The sequence below is a fragment of the Zeus faber genome, assembly GCF_960531495.2.
Source record: "Zeus faber genome assembly, chromosome: 11".
Classification (NCBI taxonomy): Eukaryota; Metazoa; Chordata; class Actinopteri; order Zeiformes; family Zeidae; genus Zeus; species Zeus faber.
In genome coordinates this window covers 14730295-14755131 of record NC_137205.1, presented here as the reverse complement: position 1 = coordinate 14755131, position 24837 = coordinate 14730295, and the positions used below count along the sequence as shown (strand labels likewise).

The window sequence follows — 24837 nt, the reverse complement described above, 5'->3', positions numbered from 1 at the left end:
CATTATTTTAAAACACAAAAGGAATAACAGTAATAAAAATAATAAATGACGGAGCCAAACCGTGAGAGAAATATTGTGCGCTGGCCACATACAAGGGTGAGTAAAATATCAAATGGAATTACTTCTCAGTGCATACTGCTCCCTGGAAATGAGGGGTTCACCGGTGATCCATAGGTGGAGTTTGCAGCTCTACAGCTCGGTCCCCTGTGTGAAATCAAAGTGTCTCTCGTGTCACAGTTCGTGGACAACGGAGCCATTTGGAGCGGAGTTTCTAGCCGCCTAATTTTCAACACCAGGGATGTAACATCAGCGTCTATTTTTGTTTATTACACGGCTCTGTGGAATTCTCCATTCTGATTGGTAAACGGTGGCAATCAGCGGTCAGTTATTTCTGAATAATGACCGCCGCCTGTAAATAAGGACCGCCTCCGCCTAGTTTCACGTCGCTCGGACCACTCCGCCTTCCACGCTGTTGCATCGACTGGCGGCGACGTCGTCTGATCATAGAAACAATAATGGATGACTCGAAGAGATGAATGCCCAATTTGACGTTAAAGGGGACCTATTTTGCTCATTTCCAGCTCTTTATTTTTTTAATCTGGGACTCCACTAGAGTAGTAAAAAAACATTGTTTACTGGCCCTTTACGCAGCCCCTTAGTTCAGCCTCTGACTGAAACAAGCCGTTTTAGCGCCTGTCTCTTTGAGGCCTCCCTCCCTTCCCGCCCACTTTCTCCTGATTGGCCGGCTTCTGGAAGCCTGCCGAGGGGCAGCGCCTGTATCCGTGTACCATTCGGTCATTTCACATCCGATTTAGAATCCAAAATCAGAAAGCCAATAACAGGCTGTTTTTTTTTCCGTTGTTTTGTTTTTGTTCTGTCGTGAGAAATTTTGTTGGCTTTATTCAACGCATGCGGGATGATGAAACGTTTTGATTGTGGGGGCGTGGGGCGTGTGACGTCTGGGTGCTCGCGCCGGGGGATGGCCCAGCCCTTCGGTGGCAGGGAGCGGAGCGGTTGGGAGGCCGGCTTGGGGCGGTACTGGAGTGGCTCGTAGCCCAGCCGGGAGCGCGGGGTTCCCCTCGGGGAGGCGGCGGAGACACTGCTGATAATGTCGACGTGGATGAGGAAACAGATTCAGACTGTTTGTCCGTCGCCAACACAGACTGTCCAGACGATCACATTTTCACCTTTAGAGGGGGCTCAATTCCCTTTTCAGATAATACGGGCGCACCGCCTGGGAAGCGGTCAAACAACTTCCCGAGACGGACTGAGCGGGTGGATGGGCGCGTCCCTGTACCCCGTGGGCGTGCTGTGCCTGGAGCAGACGACCAAAAAAAATCCGGGACGAGCTGACGTCAGCTCGTGCCAAAGGTAGAAAGAAACGCTGGAAACCTGAAGCCTGAGCTTTTTGCTCACGGGCATTACTTTCTCGCTAATTCACCTCATTAGTTGACACTTCATCCTGACACGCGTCTTATGTGAACATCCAACATAATAATATTATATATATGACAGAAAATGAGGATAAGCATCATAAGTCCCCTTTAATTACAGTAAATTGGTTTGTCATATGTAGGGAAAACTTATTTTGTACAGTAGGGCGAAAAGTTTGCCATGTTGTTGTGGACTATTTATCTTACCGGAAGCTTTTAAAAGAGACATACTATTATCAAATAATTTAAAAACAATTTTCTGTGTGTTTCTTTTAGTACGTTTTTGTGTAATTAGCGCAGAAATCTGCAAAAGGTCATAATTTCAAAATAACCCCGTTCAGAGTGATACCCTGGCGTGGGTTATCTGCGATAATGACCGGCTGGCTGCACATTGTCCCTTACACTTAGAGTATATTTAAATGCACATTTGTAAACCAGAGGAACATGCAGTATGTGACATTGGACAGAGAGGCAAAATATTGTCAACTTAGCAATATCGAGGAATCCTGTCAAAAATGTATTGCGATTTAATTCAGTCAATCTCTACCACCACTAGTTTGTACGATGCAATAAGGTCACCCTTAAAACACCGAAAAGGACAGAAACAAATCATCAGCGTTAGAGCAGTAGCTCGTCCAGGAGCCGCACAGTGTTGCTTTTCTACCGTCATTGCAACCGTCAAAAGGCGGTTGCTGCGCTTGTGCTGCGCGTGGCAATGTGCACGATGCGGAACGAGTCGGTCGTTTTGTACCACCGCCCGCTCAAAGTGTCTCTGATGCGGACGGAGAGGAAATGATTTACGGTGCTTCATGACCAGGGTCGAATCTGAGAAACAGGTGGGGCACCTGGCAGTGATTTTCACCTCCAGTATGTATTTCTCAGCCCATGTTTAAGTTAGTCTCAGTCACGTGTGTACGTTTGAATCCTTGAATGCGTAGATTGTATTTTTATTTTTTTGTGAGTTGTTCTAACATGTCCCTGCTTCGACGGTTCCAGGTGGGGTTTGTTTTGTCTTCCAAGACGGAGCGGGCGGTGCCGCTGCCCTGCGAATCTGGCATGTACACCGCCAGTGGGGAGTGCTGCCTGGAATGTCCACCCGGAGAAGGGGTGGTGAAGAAGTGCGGGGCCACGCAGACGGTCTGTGCCCAGTGTTTGGACAGTAAGTCGATATTAGCATATGCACTTGTACACACGCACGCATGCGTGCGCACACACACACACACACACACACACACACACACACACACACTGGAGCATTACTTTTGCCCAAAAGCTTGTAGGATATTGGAATTTGGCAATTTGTAAAGGTCCAATCACACCCCCATCTTAACACACACACACATGTATATCCAAACAATATATTCACATTTGAATAAATCTGTCCATGCAGAAACCTCAACGCCATTCAAGATTTGTGCTCCAAAAAAGAGAAATCCCACCGAAGATTATCGCCCAATTACCTCAGATTAAGCCGCCAACTGTGTCTTTACACGATATATCCAGATATAAAATGTCTTTGTGATTACATCTGGTCTGAGGCTGGGAACCATTAGCCTTCGTTCCAAAAAACCCGGGACGAGGTACGGTAGGCTTCCCGAAAACCACGTTTTCGTGTGAATGCGGGACTTAAACCTCGAATGACCCGCAGGGCACCTGCTCCTCATCACCTTCCTCCAGCCTCTCCCTGACCTTCCGGACCAAGCTCCACGCTCTCTGTTGAGAACGCCAACCCCGCATCGGAGCAGAAGTCACGGCGAGAGGACGGCCAAAATCCCATAATGTATTATGACAAGGATGGAGGAGGATCCGGGGGTCCGTTTGCTCTGAGCCTGTGCAGCAGCCGCAGTTTTTCCTTTGAAATGGAGAACCCTGCAATCGCCGCCCGACTCCAATCGTTTATTTGTCCACAAGCTTGTTCCCAACAGGGAGGTTTCGGGAATGACGCAGAGCAGGAATCTCAAGCTCGGACCCGATTTGTCACTCAGTGACAAATCGGGTCCGAGTTGTCAAGCGGCGGCGGTGAGCAGGAGGTGCGCTCTCCAAGCTGAGAGACTTTCCAAACCCGCGGAACCTGAAAAAAACACGTTGAACACTTATAAGAAGAAAAAAAAATCTCGAACTTGCCGAGAGCCTGCCCTGGTTTTATTACCGTCCTGGAATCAGATGTCCACGCCGTCGCCGCGGTGTGTGCTGTTGTGAACCGATCTCACTCCTTTGACCTTTGTTAACCCTGCGCGACTGCGCCGCTACGGAGTCCCGAGCGGGGGGCGACGCGCCGCAAGTGGAATTCCCTTCCGCGTCAGCTCATTTGTCTCACAAGCAGCGATGCGAGCGTCACTCGGCCGGAGCGGAGTTGATGGATGAAGTGTGGGTTTATCGCGAGCGGGGTCGATGCCGGTACGTTTTTGTGTGTGGCACGCTGGGACTACTAAGGAGGCAGAGGAAGTTTAGTCATACGAGCCCCGATTAGACAGGAAGGGATCGTGGACTTGGGCGGCAACCAGGGAGGGAGGAAGAGCTAGAGAGAGAGAGAGAGAGAGAGAGAGAGAGAGACTTTTATTTTATTTATTTTACTTTTAAGATTCCTTTATTTTCAGTAAGTCGTGTCACAGAAACCTGGTTACGAGGGAACCAAAAAACAACAAAAATATAGACAAACCACAGGACAGTGCAGAGTATAGACGTCTCTCTTCAGAGATAACTCGGTACGCAGGGATCTGTTGATGTCTTCACCAGGTTTGAGACGGCTGTTCACTATAAGGACAGCACGAGAGAGAGAGAGAGAGAGAGAGAGAGAGAGTATTAGAGAGAGAGTGTAAGAGCGAGCGAGAGGGAGAGAGAGGGAGAGAGAGAGAGAGAAGAGAGAGGTGCGGGGTTGTAATTAATACAATCAGGTACACACCGGTGATGATAGATTGGAGCAGGAAATGATGCGCGGTGACTCGGAGAACAAAAAACAAAGTGTCCGGCCCCGTTCGCACATAATTATATTCCTTCTTAATAACTCCACCCTCCCACTATGCGTGTGTGGGTGGAGGAGACAGGTTGACGAGCGCGTTTCGACTCCTTCCTTTTTTTCCGTTACCTGCCACTCCACCCGCTCACACCAACGCCGTCCCAACACCGCTCCAACCAGCCATTACACCCCTCTAACTCACCCCCTGCCAACTCTGCACCCTGTACTCTGCATCCCCCCTCTCCCTCGGCTGCTCCCCTCCCCCGCCTCCCCCCCTTTCCCTCCCTCCCTCCCGTCTCCGTCTGTATGACTCATCCTCTGTATAAGCGAATAAAGTGGTATTACAGTGCCAGACGCCAAAGGGCAAGGTCTGCTCATTCATCATGCATACTGTTACGTCCGTGCGTCTTTACTCCTTTAATCCACCTAATTAAACCATATTGAAAATCCCATTGTGCCGGAGACGGAGAACAATTACCCCGGCGCGCCGATACAAAAATGCTATTTACCGCCGATAAACACAGAGCCCGAGATTAAATATGTGGCTGCATTTTCTTTTCATTTCCTTATTTCTTTATTTATTCTGCAAGTTGGTTTTTTTTCCCTCTCGCTTCCATATAAAATCGTACTGCCCCGAGCGCACACACACACACATAACACACACACACACACACACACACACACACACACACGGAAATAGGATGGAGAGGGGATTTATACGGCAGTCACAGGAAGCTAGAAAAATCTGACCTCAACGTGAAAAAAACAAACCGGGCTTTCTCCAAAGTCCAAAATGAATAATTTAAAAAGACCATTTTGCACGTCTATTTCCTGTTTGGCGGTAAACACGGGGGAAGCTTTTATTTAGAACTGACCGAGAACTGAGAACTGAGAACTGAGAGTAAGATCCCTGAGTCCCTAACGGAGGCCATGACACCAGAACCGTGGGCCGCTAGTAGGGTTGGGTGTAAAAATGACGATACCGGTACCAATACCAGTGATACCGATACCGATACCGATACCAATACCGATAGAGTACTTAATTCGATACCTTTTTATTTCTATTATACCCATCATGTGAATGGAAGGATTCAGTTGTATAAATATTTACTAAATTACTGTACGAAACTGTCCCATGAAGTATTTGGGCATTGTCATTTTAAACAAATATCCAGTACAGGAGGAATGATGATAGGAAACCCTCTTTCACTGTTCATACGGACACCTGACTGTTGTTTTAGGACGGACTTGAAAAGTTGTGAACGCAGTCTGTTGTAGCTGCCGCTGCGGCCAATCACACGTCGCATTGAATCAAAAAACAACTGGGATGATTGGCTGCGAGCAAAACCACACAAATAGTCATTTTTTTCCAGATCTGGGTACAAAAATGATTGAATGCAGATATTTTGATACCTTAAAGGTATTGAATACCAATACCCAGCCCTAGCCGCGAGTGGGATCTCTGGACATATACTGGACAGAAATGTCTGCGTTGTACCTGATTTGGTATTTATAGCATTATTCACTTTTTCCTTTGGGCGATTTTAAACACACCATTGGGGTGCTGCTTTTCAGAAGCTATCTCGGCATCAAACACTCAAGTCACCTTCAGGGGCCCAGGGCTCCGGGCGCTTTTAAACCAGCCGGGCTTTCAACCCCCCAATTCATCCAACACTCTCATCCCACCGCATGGTTTGTGGCGTGTCTCCTCCAATCATTTGATTCGGGGAACGGGACTTGAACCTGGAAGGGCAGCATCTGAACCATCACGCCGCCAGGTCACCTTCACACTGAGGCCTGGTGTCCGGGCGCTTTTCAAAGCCTGCTCTGCTTGCCGGCTTCCGAAAAAGCGGCAACCTGGCAGTGAAGCCTCCAACGACTTATCCCTTTGAGCCACTGAGCCTTTTGACGCCTGGTGGTCTCCTCCAATCATTGGAGTCGACGAACAGGACTAACGGGAAAATTTGGGGCTCGATCCTGTGGCAGGAGGGCTTGGAAGGCAGCGTCTGAATCATCACACCACCGGGTGACCTTCACGCTGAGCCTTGGTCTCCAGGTGCCCGCTCTGTACGTTCTCGAAGGGCTTTTTATTTATTTATTTATTTAAAAAAAATAAAAAAAAATAAAAAATAAATATAATTCTAATTAAGGAAGAAGGAAGTTGCTCTCTTGCTTCTCTGGCTCCAGAAAGAAAAGAAAACCTATTCCAATAATAAGCGCTTTTTGGCAGTCACCTATTGTTGAACTGCAACATGCCTGACAACAGCCCCGCTCATAACTCGGTCCAAAAGAATGACACAAGGTGATAATTACAGACAGATACAGATAACGGCTTGACGTTTTTAAAGACAAATAAAGGTGTCATGTTTTCCAAATGTTTTGAAATTGTCTGTTGAAAGGTGTGGTTCAGCACAAGGTCAATTTGTAATAGTGGAGGAAGAAAAAGACAAATATTTCAAAAATGGCCACACGGAGTGGAACCCATTACATATGGACATCAACACGCTGTTGGCGAGGGTCCTGTAGAGCCCCTCCCCCCACCATCCTCTGCCTCCCGCCCCCCCGCCACACACACACACACACACACACACACACACACAGACACACACACACACATACACACACCAACCAACCCCCGGGTGGCAGAATGTGCTGATGGCGGGGAACGTGGGACGGTTTGGAGGCTGACCCGGTCTACATTATTGATGATGCTAATGGGGTCAAAACACATCAGTGGTTTTGAAGGGGGACGTCTCCTCAGGCTGAAGTGGCACATTTTAACAGCTTCCACCCCACATCCCATCCCCGAACGCGTCCACATCCGCATTCACCAGCGCCCATCCCAAACCGCTAAGAGTTATCTACCGATAATGCCCCGCTCATTGGGCTACAGTGAATACACTTCAATTAGGGACAATTACAGAGGTTTCGGTTTGTAATTGATGGGTTTATTGAAGAGGCCGGATATGGTCCACCTGTGTCGTCGAGAGGATCCTATCTATATATACAGTATGTACTCTATATCTATATATCCTTTTTTAACAGACCTCCATTTGACCCTCTACCAGAAAGAGAAAATGTGACATGTGACATGCTGTTGACAAGCATACAAGAGATGCACACACACAAACACACACACACACACACACACACACACACACACACACACACACACACACACACACACACACACACACACACACACACACACACACACACACACACACACACACACATCCTTTCCGTTACATATGGTCGCATTTATAAGTGTTTATACGCAACGATTGCGCAGGGGTTCCTACGCACACACGAGTTAAAACCAGACTGGGAGTCTGGACAATTGGAAAGAGCAGGGACAGATTTACCCCGTTAAGCCTGACTGAAAAGAAAACAAAGCCTCCAAACTCACAAATGTACGTAATTATTTACATTTTTCAACGTTTTTCCCTTCCCCCCCACCTCCTCTCCTGCTAATCAAGAAGCAGATGGGGGTGGGAGGGGGGCTCGGTTCGTTTAGCCACTTTCTCTCTTTGCTCTCCCCGTTTACTTCCACTCCGAGGGCCCACGGAGAATCCCGGGACAGAGGGGAAACGTCACATTTGATAGTCGCATCCTGCGTCCAGACAGATCGGGTCGCCTGCGACGTCCGACCGGCTGTACGCGCCGCCTCCTAGAATCCCGGAGCTTGAGGTCTGTGTTTGGACACATTTTTGAACCCGGCCGAAGCGGACCACCCGCGGAGATGCATCCGATTACACTGCGTCAAAAGAAGTCTCGACGGTGGGCTGATTTAACCCTAGCAAGGCTGCGCCCCTCCCTCCGTCCCTCCCTCCATGCTGCTCTATCCCGACCTGCGTGCTCTACCCATGTCCGAACGACATGTATAACAGCCCTGCTTTAGTCGTGCGGCCGTTTACAAGGTGTTGGATCCCGGTCTGAGCTATAGCGAGCCAGCGTGTTCTCGGGGGATCACACACACACACACACACACACACACACACACACACACACACACACACACACACACACACACACACACACACACACACACACACACTCCAAAGCGCGATTTCCATGTGCTCACAGCCATCCGTAAAATGGCAACAAACAGCCGGTCCTAGATAGATGACATGTTAGTGGCAGAGAGAGTGCGATTAGTGTCTGGGAGGTAATCTAATGTAATCAAATGTAATGTAATGTAATCTAATCGAAGGACTCATAATAACCTGATTCACGCAGGTAGACAGTGTGTAAACGCCGCCGACACAGCTGCCGGCTCAAGGTCGCTCCTCTCATGTTCGCCTCTCGTCCGGAGCATCACGGAGGACTGAAATGGGATTTGGGGATTGCTCCTCTTTTGGGCTCCCGCTAAACCCCCCCCCCCGGTCTACATTTCTTTCTCCGCTCTCGGCCGACGTCTCATTTAAACAATGAAGCAACGACACACGCGCGCTCGCACACACAGGCACACGAGTGAAGCCTCCAATTATAACTGAAGATGATTCAATAAGAACGTGCAATATTAATAGATCACTTCATATCTCCAAGAACTTTCTAGCCAGTCGACAGGTCTGCCCATCCTTCATGCTGTCAACACTTTTCTCCACAGAAAAGCGCTTCTCCTCACTTTTGACTCTTAGACTCCTCAGAGATGAAAGAAGTCATGCCTCTTTTTGTCAACCACCCGCGCGGTGCGGCCATTCAGAGAGTATATTCGACTCTTGGAAGAAGCGACGATGCTCGAGCCAATACAAGGAAAACATTTTAATTTAAAAATAGAAATAAAACCGACTTTTTTTGAAACGGCAATTTCGCACTTTGATTGTGTTTTTTTTCCGGCCCGGGATACAAAGGCGCTTGGCAACGTATGCCTCGCATTCGCTCAGTCGCAGGCGCGCTTTGCAAGGTGCCAGCCTGCTCGTCATTTGTGTCATGAATACACTGTGAAAACCGTTCCACAGCCCTTGTAGTGGTCTGGACCGCCTGGTTAATCCGGGTTCAAGATTAAAAGCTTCTGGAACAATGGAGTGCGATGTCGTCCTTGCCGTGCTCTGTTCCCTGAGCCCCTCCCGGCAACGAAATCCTTCCGTATGTCCGACATCCCAGCCGCCCTTTGAACACGGGCCATCTCATTGCCTGTGCATCTGTGGCTTCGGCGAAACAAAACCAAAATGCTGCAGCACCAACGCGCTGTCATTAAAGGAAGGGGAACTCAGTGGACAACGTTGGGGACAATAGAGAAATAAGAAATTATCTAAAGAATCCCTGAGAACACAGCGGATCGATGCGTCCTTCTAACGAGCGTGCGGCGAGTGTGATGAACAACATCGGACCTGTCGCCCCCTTCTGTGTTTCTAATCTCGTATTCCTGACTCTTTCTTCTCTGCTGCCTCTCTTTCCTCCCCCAGGTGAGACGTACTCCGAGAACTACAGCCTGACTGAGGCCTGCCAGCCCTGCACGCAGTGCAAGGGCCTGATGCGAATGCAGACGCCGTGCACCGACTCCATCGACGCCATCTGCGTGTGCGACTACGGCTTCTACCTGAATGAGATGTCGGGCCTCTGCGAGCCGTGCACGGTGTGCGAATCGGGCCACGGCGTGTGGGCGCACTGCGAGTACGACCACGACACGGTGTGCGAGAGGTGCACTGACGACACCTACTCGTCGCGGGACAGCTCGCTAGACCCCTGCCTGCCCTGCACCATCTGTGAAGAGAGCAGTGAGAAGGAGCTCGCAGAGTGCACGCCCGTCAGCGACTCGATCTGCCACAGTAGGTGTACACTGCCAACACACACGCACGCACGGACGCACGCATGCACGGACGGACGCACGCAAGCACACACACACACACACACTCTCACAAACACACACTTGGAAAATAAGCAAATATCTGATATATAGCGTCTCTCTGTCTCACACATACATTAATGCGTGAGACACACATTGACTTTGACTTGAATACACATGCACACACACACACACACACACACACACACACACACACACACACACACACACACACACACACACACACACACACACACACACACACACACACACACACACACACACTCATTGGGAATCTAAAACAACAGCCATTTTGAATCAAGTCATTTCGGGGCTGCAATCGAAGCCTGTCTCTATCCCAGCTCCGAGGTCGGCGTGGGGAGCGCGGGAGGGCGGGGGTGAAGCAGGTCGACAGGGGTCACGTCCTTGTGTGTCTCCGCAGGTCAGATTGGTGCAGGAAGCTGGACGGTGCTGCACCAACACAGTTAGACTGAGTGATGTGCTTCCCCACGGTGCAGGGTGCAGACGTCTCCACGGTGGGAGCAGCCAGGCTGCAGCGACACAGTCACTGGCCAGGAAGCAGTAAATTCTGCTGCTCCGGACCAGCCATGAAATCAGCTCCAACGGGGGCTTACGAGGCCTCGGAAAAACAGAGAGGAGGACTGTGTGATGTGAAAGCCATCTGATCTTCTCGCTCCTAGCTTCCTTTCTAGCATCTCCAGGTCGAGTGAAGTCAGGTTTTCTGATATGGTCTTTAGTAGCAGTGACAGTCTCCCAGGGTTTTAGAGAAAACTCGCTGACAACAAGAGGGGTGCTGGGTGATATATTGAGATAATATCAATAGATATCTTCTGGGATGATGGTTATACTAATGCTCAAGTTCAAGTTCAAGTTCAAGAGGTTATTTGTCACATACATATACATACGGTCATACATATATGCAGTGAAATGTCATGACACCCGGTGATTACGCACCGGGTGTCATGACACTGTGGTATAGTCAAAGGTTTTCAGACCTTCAAAAGGTTGCAGGGAAACGAGCCATGCAGTATTATGTGAGAAATAAAAGTGAATTCAATTCTCTCTCTTTTGTATAATGTATAATGAGTGACGGTTTGATAGCAATAGCGTGCTGTCGAAACGATGAGGACTATTGAAAGTTGTCCTTCAACAGCCGTTATTATTTTGATTTGGAGCGTTGCTCTGGATGAGATACCGTGTCAGCAGGACACAGATGCGTTAAGAGATAAAAAATAAAAATAGAAAAAAAATAACAACATCTGCCAACACCTGTCAACATTAACAGATGAGGGGAGAAGAAGAAAATAAAGCTATATGAGAGAGCGAGAGCGAGAGAGAGAGAGAGAGAGAGAGAGAGAGAGAGAGAGGGGTAGACAGGGGGGAAAAAAGGATTGAGAATGATGAGAGAAGGAGAAAGATAAAACAGATGGAAATGTATGAAAAAAAAAAAAAAAAACGAGCACAGGAGGGTGGAAAGAATGCACGAGACGAGAGGGAAAGATGGAGCGCAAAATGGGGAATGGGATCCCGAGAGCTGTTGCGACCATGAAATTGCAGTCGGCGATTTACTGTCTTACACGTTATTGTGATTAACGATTAGATTGTATTTTGTTTCTTGTGTGGCGCCATAAAAGTGGATTATGATAAGTGCAATAATACACGTCGACTGTTCTGGGCGACTCTAGATCAACTCTGGGTTCTGAGCCATATGTCTCCTCCTCATTGAGAGCAGCCGGCCGACACATTCTCCAACTGCCCCTCGTACACCCGGGCACAATGTGGCCTTGTGCTGTGTCATTAGCGGCCACCCAGGGAGCCGCTCTGGGCGACCTTTGACCTCGCGGGCCTGTCCAGCGCTGAGGGATGTGCGCGGGGATGAAACAGGATGGGATAGAGTGGCACTGGGTGCCCTTGCGGGAGGTCGGGGGGGGGGGGGGGGGGGGGTTCCTGGGTTTAACGGCTGTTTTGTCAGATGCCTGCCATCGGCGGAAAAACGATGATGATGATGATACGCGGCCCTCGGCAACGCTCTCCCGACGGAGGGGCCGGGCCGTTCATCCGTGGCGGGCGCACGGGGGAAACTTCATCACTTTAATTTGACGCCCCCGTATCCGTGTTTTCTCGGGCGGCGGTGCGTTGTGCTTAAATTTCGACATCGCGAGGCGCGCGTTTTCAAAACGCGACGGTCCCCGGTGCCCATCCGGCTGACGGACAAGAGTGCGAGGCAAAGAGAGCATGAAGAACTTAAAGGAACAGAAGGGAAGCGACGTGTACAGTAAAGAGAGGATGGAAGGGAGAGAGAGGCAAAGAGGGAGAGAGAGAGAGACAGAGAGAGAGAGAGACAGAGAGAGCTGCAAAATGGATGTGGAAGAAGGTTGAAAGGTGGAAGAAGCACATGGAGCGAATGAATGTAAATCTAGGCGTGAACGTCTCCCAAACGGAATATTTTTTAAGACCTAGAGACCGACGGACAGACGGCGAGAGTATACCCAAACAGCCGGGGACGGCGCTGGTGAAAGACACACAGGCTCAGAATGTGCTGCGCTGGGGTTCTGTGCCGCTCGGTCGATATCAGTCCTGGGATTTCTTTGGCTCGCTCTCAGGTTACACCAAGTGACCTCTGTGATCGTCCACGCGCTACTGCAGGAAACACACAAGCGGGCGCGCGCACATACACACACACACTCACACGCACGCACACACACATCCCCGCACGCCTCTGCCGCAGGAAAAAACAAACACATACTCATGTGAATGTACGCACACCCGCACTCCTTCCACTTTTCCTGAAAAACGAAATGAAGGCATGCGCATTAAAACGTGGAAGAAATCCCTCCACGGGATGACGTACTTTGCGATGTCATACACGCACACACACACACATTATGTAAAACCCCTGAGTCAACACTGTCCACTGTGACTTGGTTTTTTTGGTTTCTCAACGGACACACGTGTGCGTCTTGAAATCAAGCCATCTTCTCTCTCCCTCTCTCTCTCTCTCTCTCTCTCTCTCTCTCTCTCCCTCCGCCTCCTGCGAGATTTGATGTGGATTCCTCAAACATTGGTCACTTTTTTTTCATTTTCTTTTTTATTCGTTTCTCCTTCATTGGAGCCATTTGAGAGAGAAACGAGGGACCCCACAACAGGACCCCACAACAGTCGTCTTCTGGTTTGGCACCGCCCCACCTTCTTCTCTTGTTTCCTCTCAAGCTCCATCTCTTCATTCATGCACTGTCTCTCCTCTCTCTCTCTCTCTCTCCCTCCATCGCTCCCGGAAAGGCCTTGAGTGGCAGAGGCGGTGGAGTGGAGTGGGGGTTTGTGGGTGGGCGGGTGTCGGGGATGGGGGTGTGGTGGGGTGGGGATGAGGTGGGCTTGCGCATTCAATGCCTTCGCCCCTGCAGTGTAATTACTCCTGCTAATCAGAGCACTTTACAGCAGCGCCTCTGTTCATCTGCTCCTCCATATGCACCCCCACCCCCCCACACCCCACCCCTCTACACACACACACACACACACACACACACACACACACACACACACACACACACACACACACACACACACACACACACACACACACACACACACACACACACACACACACACACAGTCCCCTGACACCCTCCTTCCTTATCTGTCTGCCCTCCCACCCTCTTAACCCACTAAAGAGAGCACAACGCTCAGCTGGATAATTTGATGTCCGCCTGTGTGTGCGCGCGCGCGGGCATGTGTGTGTGTGTGTGTGTGTGTGTGTGTATGTGTGTGTGTGTGTGTGTTGTACGCAAGTTTGTTGACGCGCATGTGTGTGTTTCCTGTGCATGTGTGTCTTTGCTTGGTGCATATATGTGCGTGAATGCATATGTCTACTAAGCTCGTGTACACTTTTTGTTTTGCGTGTTGGAAGTGTGTGTCCGTGTTTTATTCAGTGTGTGTCACCGACCGGGGGACAGAGAGGAGATAGAGATGGTGTCAGAGCCGAGACAGAAGAAGAGTGTTTGCCGCTTGATAAAGGGGTCATTGTGCGCGCGGCGCTGCTGGTAGGTGCCGTTCTGGGCCCCGGGGGTTAACTCCTCCATAAAGACTCCAAAAAGCTCGTAAAAATTAAAAGATTTTTATTTCCCTCCCTCCTCCGCAACCACTTATAAGACCACCCCACAATCCTATAAAAAAAAATTGTGGTTTGTTTTATTTGTTTCAATGTGGGTTTTTAATCGTCTGAGACAAAGCAAGACAAAAAAGGTGTCGTCGGAAATCCTCGCGGTCCTTTGAGTGGCGTCGTGCCCCCAGCTGAGGTGCGCTCCGTGCTGCGCGTTTATTCCCGTGGACCGACGCCAGCCATGTTTTCTCCATTAAACACGAGAGAGGAGAGGGAACAGGGGAATTGGCAGAGAGAGGGGTGGAGGAGGAGGAGGGGGAGGAGGATAGGGACAGAGAGAGAAAGGACAAGAGAGCTTGAAACAACAGGTATTTGTGCTTCACTTATAATATATATTTAGACTAATATCTTTACTTCATGACTTCACTACTTTTGTCTGTAGCACCTGTACAAATAAATTATACTGAAAGGGTTTTTCAAAAATACGTTTGTAAAAGTATAAGTTCGACCCAGTCACCAATAAGAATAAACAGTTGGGCCAACCAACACTGGACTAGCAGCATTTTTAGATTAAAGTGGCTGGAACTTTTTAAGAAACAGCCATTTGCATTACGCATTTGCTCCTCTTTAGGCTATTTCCCCTGTTGGGTGGCGGGGTACACCTAAGAATGCATCGAATCACGCAAAAAGTTAAAGGCAGCCGTGGTGAATTTAACAAAACGACATGGGTAGTTATGATCGGTAAACTGTCAATATGGATGAACATTAATAAAAAACAACATATGAGGCCTTGAGGATAACAGCTTGCGTCTTTGATATCTGAGTACATTTAATATCAGTTACTTGAATACCAGTATTGAATGAGGGGCTTTCCTTCGCTTCTAGAGCACTGGTTTCTTCGGGGTATCCGGCTCCAAAGGTGAGACTGATGTCCTGTGCTGCGTAGAGAGAAGGGGAGGACGCGGCCCAAGGTTTAAAAATAGCCGTTGGAGCATATCCCTGTCATTGAAAGGCCAGAGAAGTAGCTGCGTCCGGAATCTTACACTTGCATACTATTTAGGACACTAAGTTAGCATGTGAGTATGTTTATTTATTGTCTGAAACCATCATATGCATCAAAAAGCAGGCAAAATGACACAATATGTAGTAAGGTCACGTAGTATTTCTGAAAAAGCCCTGATTCTTTTGATGCGTGCACGCTGGTCAATAGTGTGCATATGTATTACATATTATGTTATTACGGAAACAGCGATTGACTGGCTTCTTCCGTATGCGCTGCAGTGCAGGGGCCCAACCACCCTCGCATCCTGACTTGTTCACACCTTCTATTCTGGTATTATCCTGTTTAGGAGCTTGTGTTGCATGCGTAATACTATTAGACTGCGCTGCCTCGTCTGGATGATGTATGGCCCGACTGAGTGAACCAGACTACTTCCCCGGGAAGGTCAAGAAACGCACGTAATGACACACCGCCGCAGAGTCCTTTTCCGCTTGGAAAGATCAAAATCAATAAGGGAGTTTTAAATAGTCCTCTGCATTGTTTTGGTGTTTCTATGTATGGCGCTCACGTGTGCTGAGTTCCGTTGGCACGTGGTATTTTCTACAGTTTCAGTAAACCGATCCCTCCCCCGAGCTTGGGATGCCATCACCTAGGAAACGGCCAGTTCAAACGTCGAGCTCTTAACAAGCAGCCAAACTTTACAAATACGTCGACATAAGTGGCTCGTCCGTGTCCCATTGGACTTTTAAGCAGAGTAGCCCAGTGTAAATTATGCAACAAATCAATGCAAAGAAACCTGACTATGTGCCTCGTCAGTGAAAAGACACCGTACGCTCAGGAGGCTGTGCATCATCTGTGATGGTCCACTGAAGCCCGACTTTCAACTGACCACATATTAGGTCATAACTGGCACTTGCATTGATTTCCCAAATGGAATCAAAAATTAAGGATTAGAAAATTGTGAGAAAGTCAAGTAGCAGGTTATATTTCAAATGATTGCCTAATCGCTGGCCGTCTGCAGATAACAGATTTGAGGGATGTATTGTACAATATCCTTTTTGCATTGCTGGAGTAAGCATGACTACGGGGCTGCAGTAGCTCAGGAGGTAGAGCGAGTCATCCAGTGAACAGAAGATTGGGGGTCGGGTCCCTGGCTCCTCCTGCTAGTCTCTTGAAGTGTCCTTGAGTAAGAACACTTAACCACCTTGCTGCCCTCGTTGAGCTGGTGTGCGTCTTACTTATGCACTGTAAAGTGCTCTGAGTCATACGACTAGAAATGTGCTATATAAATGCACCCCATTTACAGTGGTGGTCTTTGGTTTGATGCTGTGTATCCCCAAGGGCTGTCTGTGGGGTTAACATTATGTGAGCAAGTGGGAAGCTAATGTGGAGCAGCCTGTAGGTGCCCGGGAGACTCCGTTGGGAATTACTGTCTTAGTTCTCAACCAAGCTCCACATGAGGCCTCCTCACCAGGACACTGCACTTTCAGTGCGCATTTCCAGTGATCCTCTTCCTTTTTGCAACACATCACTACAGTTCGAACAATCTTTTCCCTTTCTAATGTCTTGCAAAATCACTGCACAAGTCACAGCTATCTAATGATGTCAGTAATTTTTATTGGGGTATTGCTAATGGACGGCTGGACAAGGCAGTTCAGCTTTCTTCACAGCAGATGCATTGGTGCCAAGACAAGCTATCCCCCACTCAGTGTCAGATGGTGTCCCTGTGACAGGGCAAATAATGCTGAAACATTAATACACTTTGCCGAGAGCATTCTTTACAGGGTTAGGCCTGAAAGAATCCAGTCCTACCAGTAGCACAGATATTTCCAGCTGCCCCGGCCTGAGTAACGCCTCTCTGAGTTTGGCGCACCGAGCTCCCCGAGGATCCAGACTTTTATGTTACATGGATCCACATGTTACATGATCCATAATGTCACGCGGTGTTCAGAGATCACAGTGTTAGCATCACATAGACGAGGATGTGGTGAGAAAGACCATAACGTGCACAGACCAGGCCCTGGGTGGGTGAGGGAGTGGGAAACAGATATTTGGCTCCCTCTGCGAGGGAACATTCCTTCTCTGTCTCCAGAAAGAGGCTCGGGCCCGATCCCATCTGCCTAGGGATTAGAAACAGATCTCACATGTGTGCAACGTATCAGGCATCTGGTTGGGGACTTGTGATTAAACCCTGGCAAACAAACTCAGATTGAAGATTTTTTTGGCATGCCGTTAATGAAATTGTGTCTACGTGAGTGGTCCCCTTGTGTGACTTAGCGACAAAGTGGAAAGTGTTTTTGTGAAGCCGCCAAGCACTTTTGCGCTTCTCTAAGATTCGCTGCACAGCGTTTGACCTTCGTACACTGACTTACCCCTCTCGCTGACGTCTCCCTCTCTTATCGTCTCTCCGTCCAACAGATACCTTTCAAACGTACACCTCTTCCAGCGACGACCTGGGATTGTCCCCTCCCTCCTTCACGGACGACTTCCCCCCCGACGGATCCAGCAGCCCCTCGCCAGGAGGAGAGACCACCATGGCCAGTCCCGGCTCCCCGCGCTTCTTGGGCCACGGCTTCAACGAGAACCTCATCCCTGTCTACTGCTCCATCCTGGCCGCCGTGGTGGTGGGCCTGGTGGCCTACATTGTCTTCAAGAGGTCAGTTGGGCCGGAGGCAGAGCCCCCCCCCACACACACACACACACACACACTATTGGTTGTCTTTCGTGCCTAAGTCATGGCCGTGGGTTAAATGCGTCAAATCCGCTGGGAAAAGTCAAAAGTAAATACATATGCCACTTTACTGCCACAATCAGGCTCCCAAAAATCTACCAATCAACATCCAATGTTTCCACTGCCGCTTATTTTATCTAAATAAAATGTCGCCGTACTAATTCAAACCAGAAAAGGGTAACTGACTGCAGTGAAATCTAAAGAATGCCCTGAGTTGAGAAAGCAATTCCTGAGATGATTTGCACCGACGAGTGAAATATCTTACTTTGTTTAGTTGTTTTGTCTTCAGGCTGAGGGGAGGTGGCTCGTGTGGTGGGTGGTGTAAGAGTGACTGACGAAGCCTTCAGCTAAACTTATGGGTGGGGGTGGTTTGGTACAACTTGGAACGGTATAGAGCTAGACTATGAAATATTTAGGTCTGCCATGGTTAAGGGGCAGGACTTTGACCCAGTTCTGCTGTACCACCGAGTTGCCGAACGCACCACGTTTTTAAATGGTACAAACAATATGTATCTTATGGTGCATTACAGCACACATGAGCAGTCGGACTGATACCCAGGCTCACAACGCATTGAAACAAGTAAACAAGATTATTGTGGGGATTGGTCTTTGGTTGTTTGAAAAATCCAAATCGGGGGAAATGTGACTTCCAGATAAATTATCTCGGTCATGCAATGTCTCACATCTGGCCCATTCTTTAAGTTATTTATTTATCGTCCAAACAGATTGCAGATTGCATTTCAACCAAACTTTGAGTTATTTGTGTTTGTATCCCTCCCTGCTGGGCTCCCTCAGCCTGACCGGCTCTCTGTTCTCTGAGTTGTGCAATTTGGCTAATTTTTTAAAAGTTTACCATCATCATAAAATACCATATCTATTGCCAAAGTGCAAGAGCTAAGACTCGTCTCATCCTTTCTGTCATGTTTTTTTTTTTTTTTTTTTTTTTTTTTTTCAAAGAGCGATGCCTGTAGTATAATCTAGTTACTTAAACCCATTGAGGGAGCAGAGGTCCCTCTCTGTCTGCCTCGTCAGACTGTTATATGCACTTAAAGCCTCCCCCATTCCTCTTCTCAGGTGGAACAGCTGCAAGCAAAACAAACAGGCAGCTAACAACCGTGCGGCGACAGCCAATCAGACGGCGACGCCGGAAGGGGAGAAGCTGCACAGCGACAGCGGCATCTCGGTGGACAGCCAGAGCCTGCAGGAGCAGCAGCAGCAGCAGCAGCAGCAGCAGCAGCAGCAGGCCCAGACCCACGTCCAGTCCCAGCTCTCGCAGTCCCACACGCAGGAGCAGATCGGTGAGCCACCCCCCCCCCCCCCCCCCCCGCATCGCGAGTCGCAATCCCGCTCCCTTTGCTCTGTTATAACTGACTGAGATCAGACCTTCACCTTGTGGTCAGGACACCACACATGGGGTCACTCGATAGGCACATGGGGTCCTGGGGCATCTCTAAGGCTGATATATTGATATTTGATTGATACACTTTTCATAAAAATAGTCAAACGGTTTGAAAAATATGATCATTTCTATATTATCAATCTAGAGCTCACTTCAATGCTCTATGATGTAATACACACGAAACAGTTGCTTATGGGCCTTATAACACAATACAATTAGTGGAGCTGGCTCCACAATTGATAATAGGGGGAAAACAATTCCATTGCTTTAAAACCTACACTTCCCAAGATTTACTATAGGGTTTCTATTCATCATCAGGAAACTAAAGGAAAATGATAGCGAGATAGCAACATCATTATATTATCACTCCGACTACCCCAATAATACTGTAAGGTATCTCCACAGTGAATCTCACATGAAAGCCGTAATTCCATTTCTGTCCGGGGAACATAACTGCGTTGGCCCTTATCTGTTTGATCGTTTCAAGCTGCCCTTCCTGAGCTTCCGAAAAAGTTTAGTTGCGGGATGGTTTCCCACGAGCCGGGCAACTTTTACAAGGTGCGCTGGAGTGAAAATACCACGGACTGGTCGCTACATCTGCCGCGCACGGTCAAAGATAGTTACAGTTGACTCGTATTACTCCTGAAAGCTGTCGAGCGCGTTTCCCCTTTTGCCGAAGCCTGCGACGATTTCTGTCAGACAGCTTGGCCTCAAATGGATATTCGCGTACGCTGATATTTCACAGATATTACATTACATTGCGTTAGTTGGGTCACATGGCTCTCATTTTGTGGTCATCGATCGCAAATGCCGTAATTGATGTTGTTAGTCCGAAGGCGTAATTCACGAGTTGCTGACAGTGCTGAGATATCCATTACAATGGTCATGTGTATCAAAGTCCATAACATGTAGTTTGAACTATATTTAACTGTCCTGTGGAACTGGGACTCAAAGAATGCGGGAGGTGGTATGGGTGTATGTGTGTGCCAAGATCTCCTACGTATGGCGGGCTTGGAAAACGATGGCTATTACGAAGCTCATGCATCTTATACAGTAGATCACATTGAAAGCAATTTGACAGATTGTTCCAAATGCAAGTGCAAAATGTTCCAGTATGTGTTTTGTGTCCATTTAAAATCATTATGCATTGTTCAGTCCGTGGCGGGGCAATGGCGTTTCCTATGTGTTAAGATTCTCAATTAGTGTCTTAACTGCGACGAGGGGAGGTTCGGCGGAGGCGATGTTTGTCTAACCCATGTGCTTATTAAGTATTTTTCCACACTTAACCTTTTAATTAAAGGCGCGGCAGGGCATCTTGTTCTGCAGAGAAACGTACACGGTAGACCGTCCTTGTTTCTCTTTTTTCCTCCGACCTTCCTTTGAAGGGGGAAAAATGATCCAAAAAAGAAAATCTAAAAACCGATCCAGTTGTTGCGTCCCGCTCCCTTTTCTCTTTCTCTCTCCCCCTCTCTCTAATTGTTTCTCAGCCGCTATCTGTATTTTCCTAGTTTGTTTTGCCAGCGGGAGCTCGGCAGCGGGAGCTAAACGGGAACACAATCACATTAGTGTGCTGACGAGCCGAGTAGTTAATAAAGTCTGATTTGAATCACGCCCGCCACGGTGTCGGATTCTTTCCCAGGATTCCCGTTACACGGCGAAGAGGCCTGGGAAAAGCGCGTTGTTATTCCAAGAGCTTTTTTGTTGTTGAAATTCTATTCGTTTTTTTCTTTTTTTTCCTTTTTCACTTGGAAATTTCGAGAAAAAGGGAAAGGAATTTATCCCGGAGGATTAGCCTTTGATTGGTTCATAGAAAGGACCAACCTTCACAGCCTCATTGACCCCCCCCTTCCTAAAAAAAAATCCTCTTTTTTTATCGGATTGGCTCATTAGCTGGTGTTGTTAAGATGGAATCCAGGCCTGGACTGAGTGGCTTTTTGAAAATTCCGGTCCAGCACTAGATGTTAAACGGGTGCTACAGCCCTATCCCTATCACTGTCTGCCGGTGCGGAAGCTGCAAAAACACAGCGACTGCACCCACGCTGTGGGCTCTTCCTCCAGCGTCGTTAATGGCCGCTTGTTAAAATATTCTACGGGGTGAGAGTGTGACAATAAATCCATAATTATCGTGAGGGGGGTTTCCTGCTTCAAATGAACCGTATTTTACTGTGGCTACAATAACAAAAACACCCCCGCCCCTCACTGAGTCGGAAAAAGCGTGGAAAAATAAAGAAAAATAGAGCAATGAAACTGTCCCGTGCTTTGATTGACAGCGTCGGGTCTGGAGTTTGGGGAAAGGGGACGTCGCCGGCGGGTGGAGCCACCTCCCACCACCTAAACGAGTTGCGTCGCGCTCCGCCGTCCGATGGGACGCGTCCGTCTCTATTATGAGCGACCGCCATCTTTTTTTGTTTTTGTCTCAGACGTCCCCTCTTCCCCCTGTCTTTTTTTTTCATACATGATCTCACTTCCTCATTCCAAACCAGAGCACTCGAGTGAGCGTGTTTAAAATTTTAACAGCAAGACCATTGCCCCCTCCCTCCCACCCCGTCCCTCTCTACACCCTCTCAAGAGAACTCTCTTCCCTTGTCCTGCGTTCGACCCCGGAACTCAAAATGAGGCCACTGTAAGTGCCCGTCAAATTACCATTTTGGGGTGAAATGAGTGGTGGTGGGGCGGTGTAGGGAGACACCACTCACTTATTTGGCATTCACAAATCTGAATCCCAGAAATCAGTGAAATCCTCTTTGATTTCCTCTGCCACGTTGACAAGATCTTGGAACACTCTATACCATGTTCCTAATGTCTAGAACCCAGTCACTGCAGTCCAAATACAAGGAGAAACTACCCGTGATACCTCGGATGACCCACCCATCTCATCACTTGGGTTCACTTGTTTTTTGGATGAGGAGATTAGCACAAATTGAACCTCAGGCATTGTTGGAGAAAATGACCTCCAGCCCAAAGTCACTGTGGCTCTAGTGTGAGCGTCCAGCAGAATTAACCCGAGGGTCGTGAGTGACTCTTCACTCTTCACTTCAATCGCAATCTCCTATCTATCGGCTCTCAGCACCTCCAAGAGAGTAGATTAGGGTTTCCAGCTCGGACTATCTGAACGCGCTGATTAAACAGAATGGTCGACATACTGCAGCTGAAATGGCTCGGGCGGAGGACAGCCTCTATCGATTCATGGAAAGTAGGCGGACTCTATCAAACATTCATGGTTTTGTTATTATCAGCCGAGCTGCTGAACCGAGCAGCTGAACTGCCATTGTGGAGATGGCTAAATTGAGATGCAGGTTCAAATGTGTGTGTGTGTGTGTGTGTGTGTGTGTGTGTGTGTGTGTGTGTGTGTGTGTGTGTGTGTGTGTGTGTGTGTGTGCGTGCGTGCGTGCGTGCGTGCGTGCGTGCGTGCGTGCGTGCGTGCGTGTGTGCATGTACATTATGTGCGTGCATGTGCGAATATTTGGTACGGAAAAATGTCCTTTATGCAGCACCGGTCCATGTCTTCCCTGACATGAGGCCTGTCTAAACAGGACGGACGATGGAGAGAAGCCGCAGAGCGTGGCAGGCTGGAGAGAATCAGCTTAGATAGATAGAGAGAGATAGAGAGAGAGAGAGAGAGAGAGTGAGAGAGAAAGAGAGAGAGAGGCCTCATAGGTCCAGCACAAACACATACAACAGTGTCGGATGTGTGGAAAACAAGATGATGGGAAGCAGGGACGGAAAGAGGGGAGTGAGGGGGTTGGAGGCGGAATGGGGAGAAGAAGGGGGGGCGTGAGGCAGGGATGGGGGGGTGCTACAGAGGAAAGGAGAATGGGATGGAGGGAGGGCGGATGGGATGCCACGGCTTCCTTTCACCCCGGTTTGGCTCGTCGTCAACAGTAGTGTAGTGTGTCCTCCTAAAGCCCAGCAAAGGAGAGCTGTGGTGCTCGCTTCCAAACGCTCGCTCTAACCTTCGCCCTGCTCTACCTTCAAAACCTCGCCCCGACCATAACCCTCCGCTGCCTTGGCCGCTCTCTTCCCGACCACTCTGACGTTCTGCATCAATCGCCACTCGCATCTCATTGACGTCAGGGCGAGTAATGCTAAGGCTATAATGGCTATAAGGCTATAAGGCTATAATGCTAACGCTAGTGAGTAATATGCTGCTCCGCAGCTCGTGGGAATTGATCAAGATGAGCAAAACAAAGCTGTGAGCTTGGAGGTCCTCTTGAAACGGCACTGCATTCCGGAGGGGGTTTCCATGGCGTCCCTCAATTGACAGCAGGTTGAAAGGTTTGTGGGACAAGAGGGGCATTTGTTTTTCTGGTCCTCACCCAGATAATGACTCCACTTTAACAGGTTCAGATGGACGGGCGAGCCCTCTGCAGGGGATGGCTTGAGAGTCAGCGAGACACTCGACCCTGATATGCAAAACAATTAGCCTGGGACGGACTGTGTCAGGCGTAGGAAGCTTGTGACCAGAAAGCCGCAGCTTTCATTTCCTGATCAGCTTCCTCCTTCATTAAGTAAATTTGGACTGTTGAGGTGCACTTGAAGGACTTGACCTCGACAAATCTGACCCCCTCCCGTCCACCTTAGCAGCTGCCAGATGTACAGTAAATGTCGTACAATTCCGAGAACATGAAACACTCTGTTGCAGACGCATTATCTCTCAAAGGAAAACTCCACCAAACTGTTCCGCAGAGCGCAGTTCTCCGGTCAACCGCTTTGAATATCATCATCGTTAGCATTAAATCATCTGCTTCTGCTGTCAGTGACTGAAATACTGTATCTCTCTCTCTCTCTCTCTCTCACTCTCTCAATCTTTTCTGTCTCTCTGTCCCAGTGGTCCGGGTGGATGGGGGGCCCCAGCCGGACTCACCTCCCCCCGAGGTCTGAAGCGGAGGAGGAGGAGGAGGAGGAGGAGGAGGAGGAGGAGGAGGAGGAAGGAGGAGGAGCAGGAAGGAAGAGGAGACCGGAGAGATGAAGGCAGGAAGCGGATTACAGCCAGACTTTGGACGGGAGGAACCCAATGGACTAACGTAGGCGGCGGAGGGACACACGGGAGTCCCGACCGAACTGGGAGACCAGAGGTGTCCGGCCGAGCCCGCGGAACAATGATTTGACGGGTGCCCGTCTCTCTACGGTCCTCCCGGCGGTGGACCGACTGGGACCACAGTCAGGCTTTTTATTCTGGCACAGAGTCAGACTCTGCCAGCGTGCCTGGACGCTTTCTCAACCGCAATAGCAACTATCTCACATACGCAGTTTCATTACAAGTGTAAAGCCTTTGCATACGACGGACACATCAGTGCATAACAATATTAACTCAATACCCCCAGCTCGTATTATCTAACAAAGCCCGAGACCACACATTGAGGGACTTACTAACTGCCACGTTGATATCTTCTGTGCATTTGTTTGGAATTGA

The 24837-nt window shown here is 48.8% G+C and overlaps 1 protein-coding gene across 1 annotated transcript in view; it reads left to right on the top strand.

Moving 5' to 3' along the window:
- Positions 1-24305, top strand: part of ngfra (nerve growth factor receptor a (TNFR superfamily, member 16)) — a gene marked incomplete at its 3' end in the record, with an annotated part of 26639 nt that extends 2334 nt beyond the window's left edge. Inside the window, exons 2-6 of the mRNA XM_080008915.1 lie at positions 2430-2592; positions 9798-10160; positions 17713-17950; positions 19100-19323; positions 24253-24305. Coding sequence (XP_079865041.1) covers positions 2430-2592; positions 9798-10160; positions 17713-17950; positions 19100-19323; positions 24253-24305 — 1041 coding nt within the window. The remainder of the gene's footprint in view (positions 1-2429; positions 2593-9797; positions 10161-17712; positions 17951-19099; positions 19324-24252) is intronic.
- Between the last annotated feature and the right edge of the window lie 532 nt (positions 24306-24837).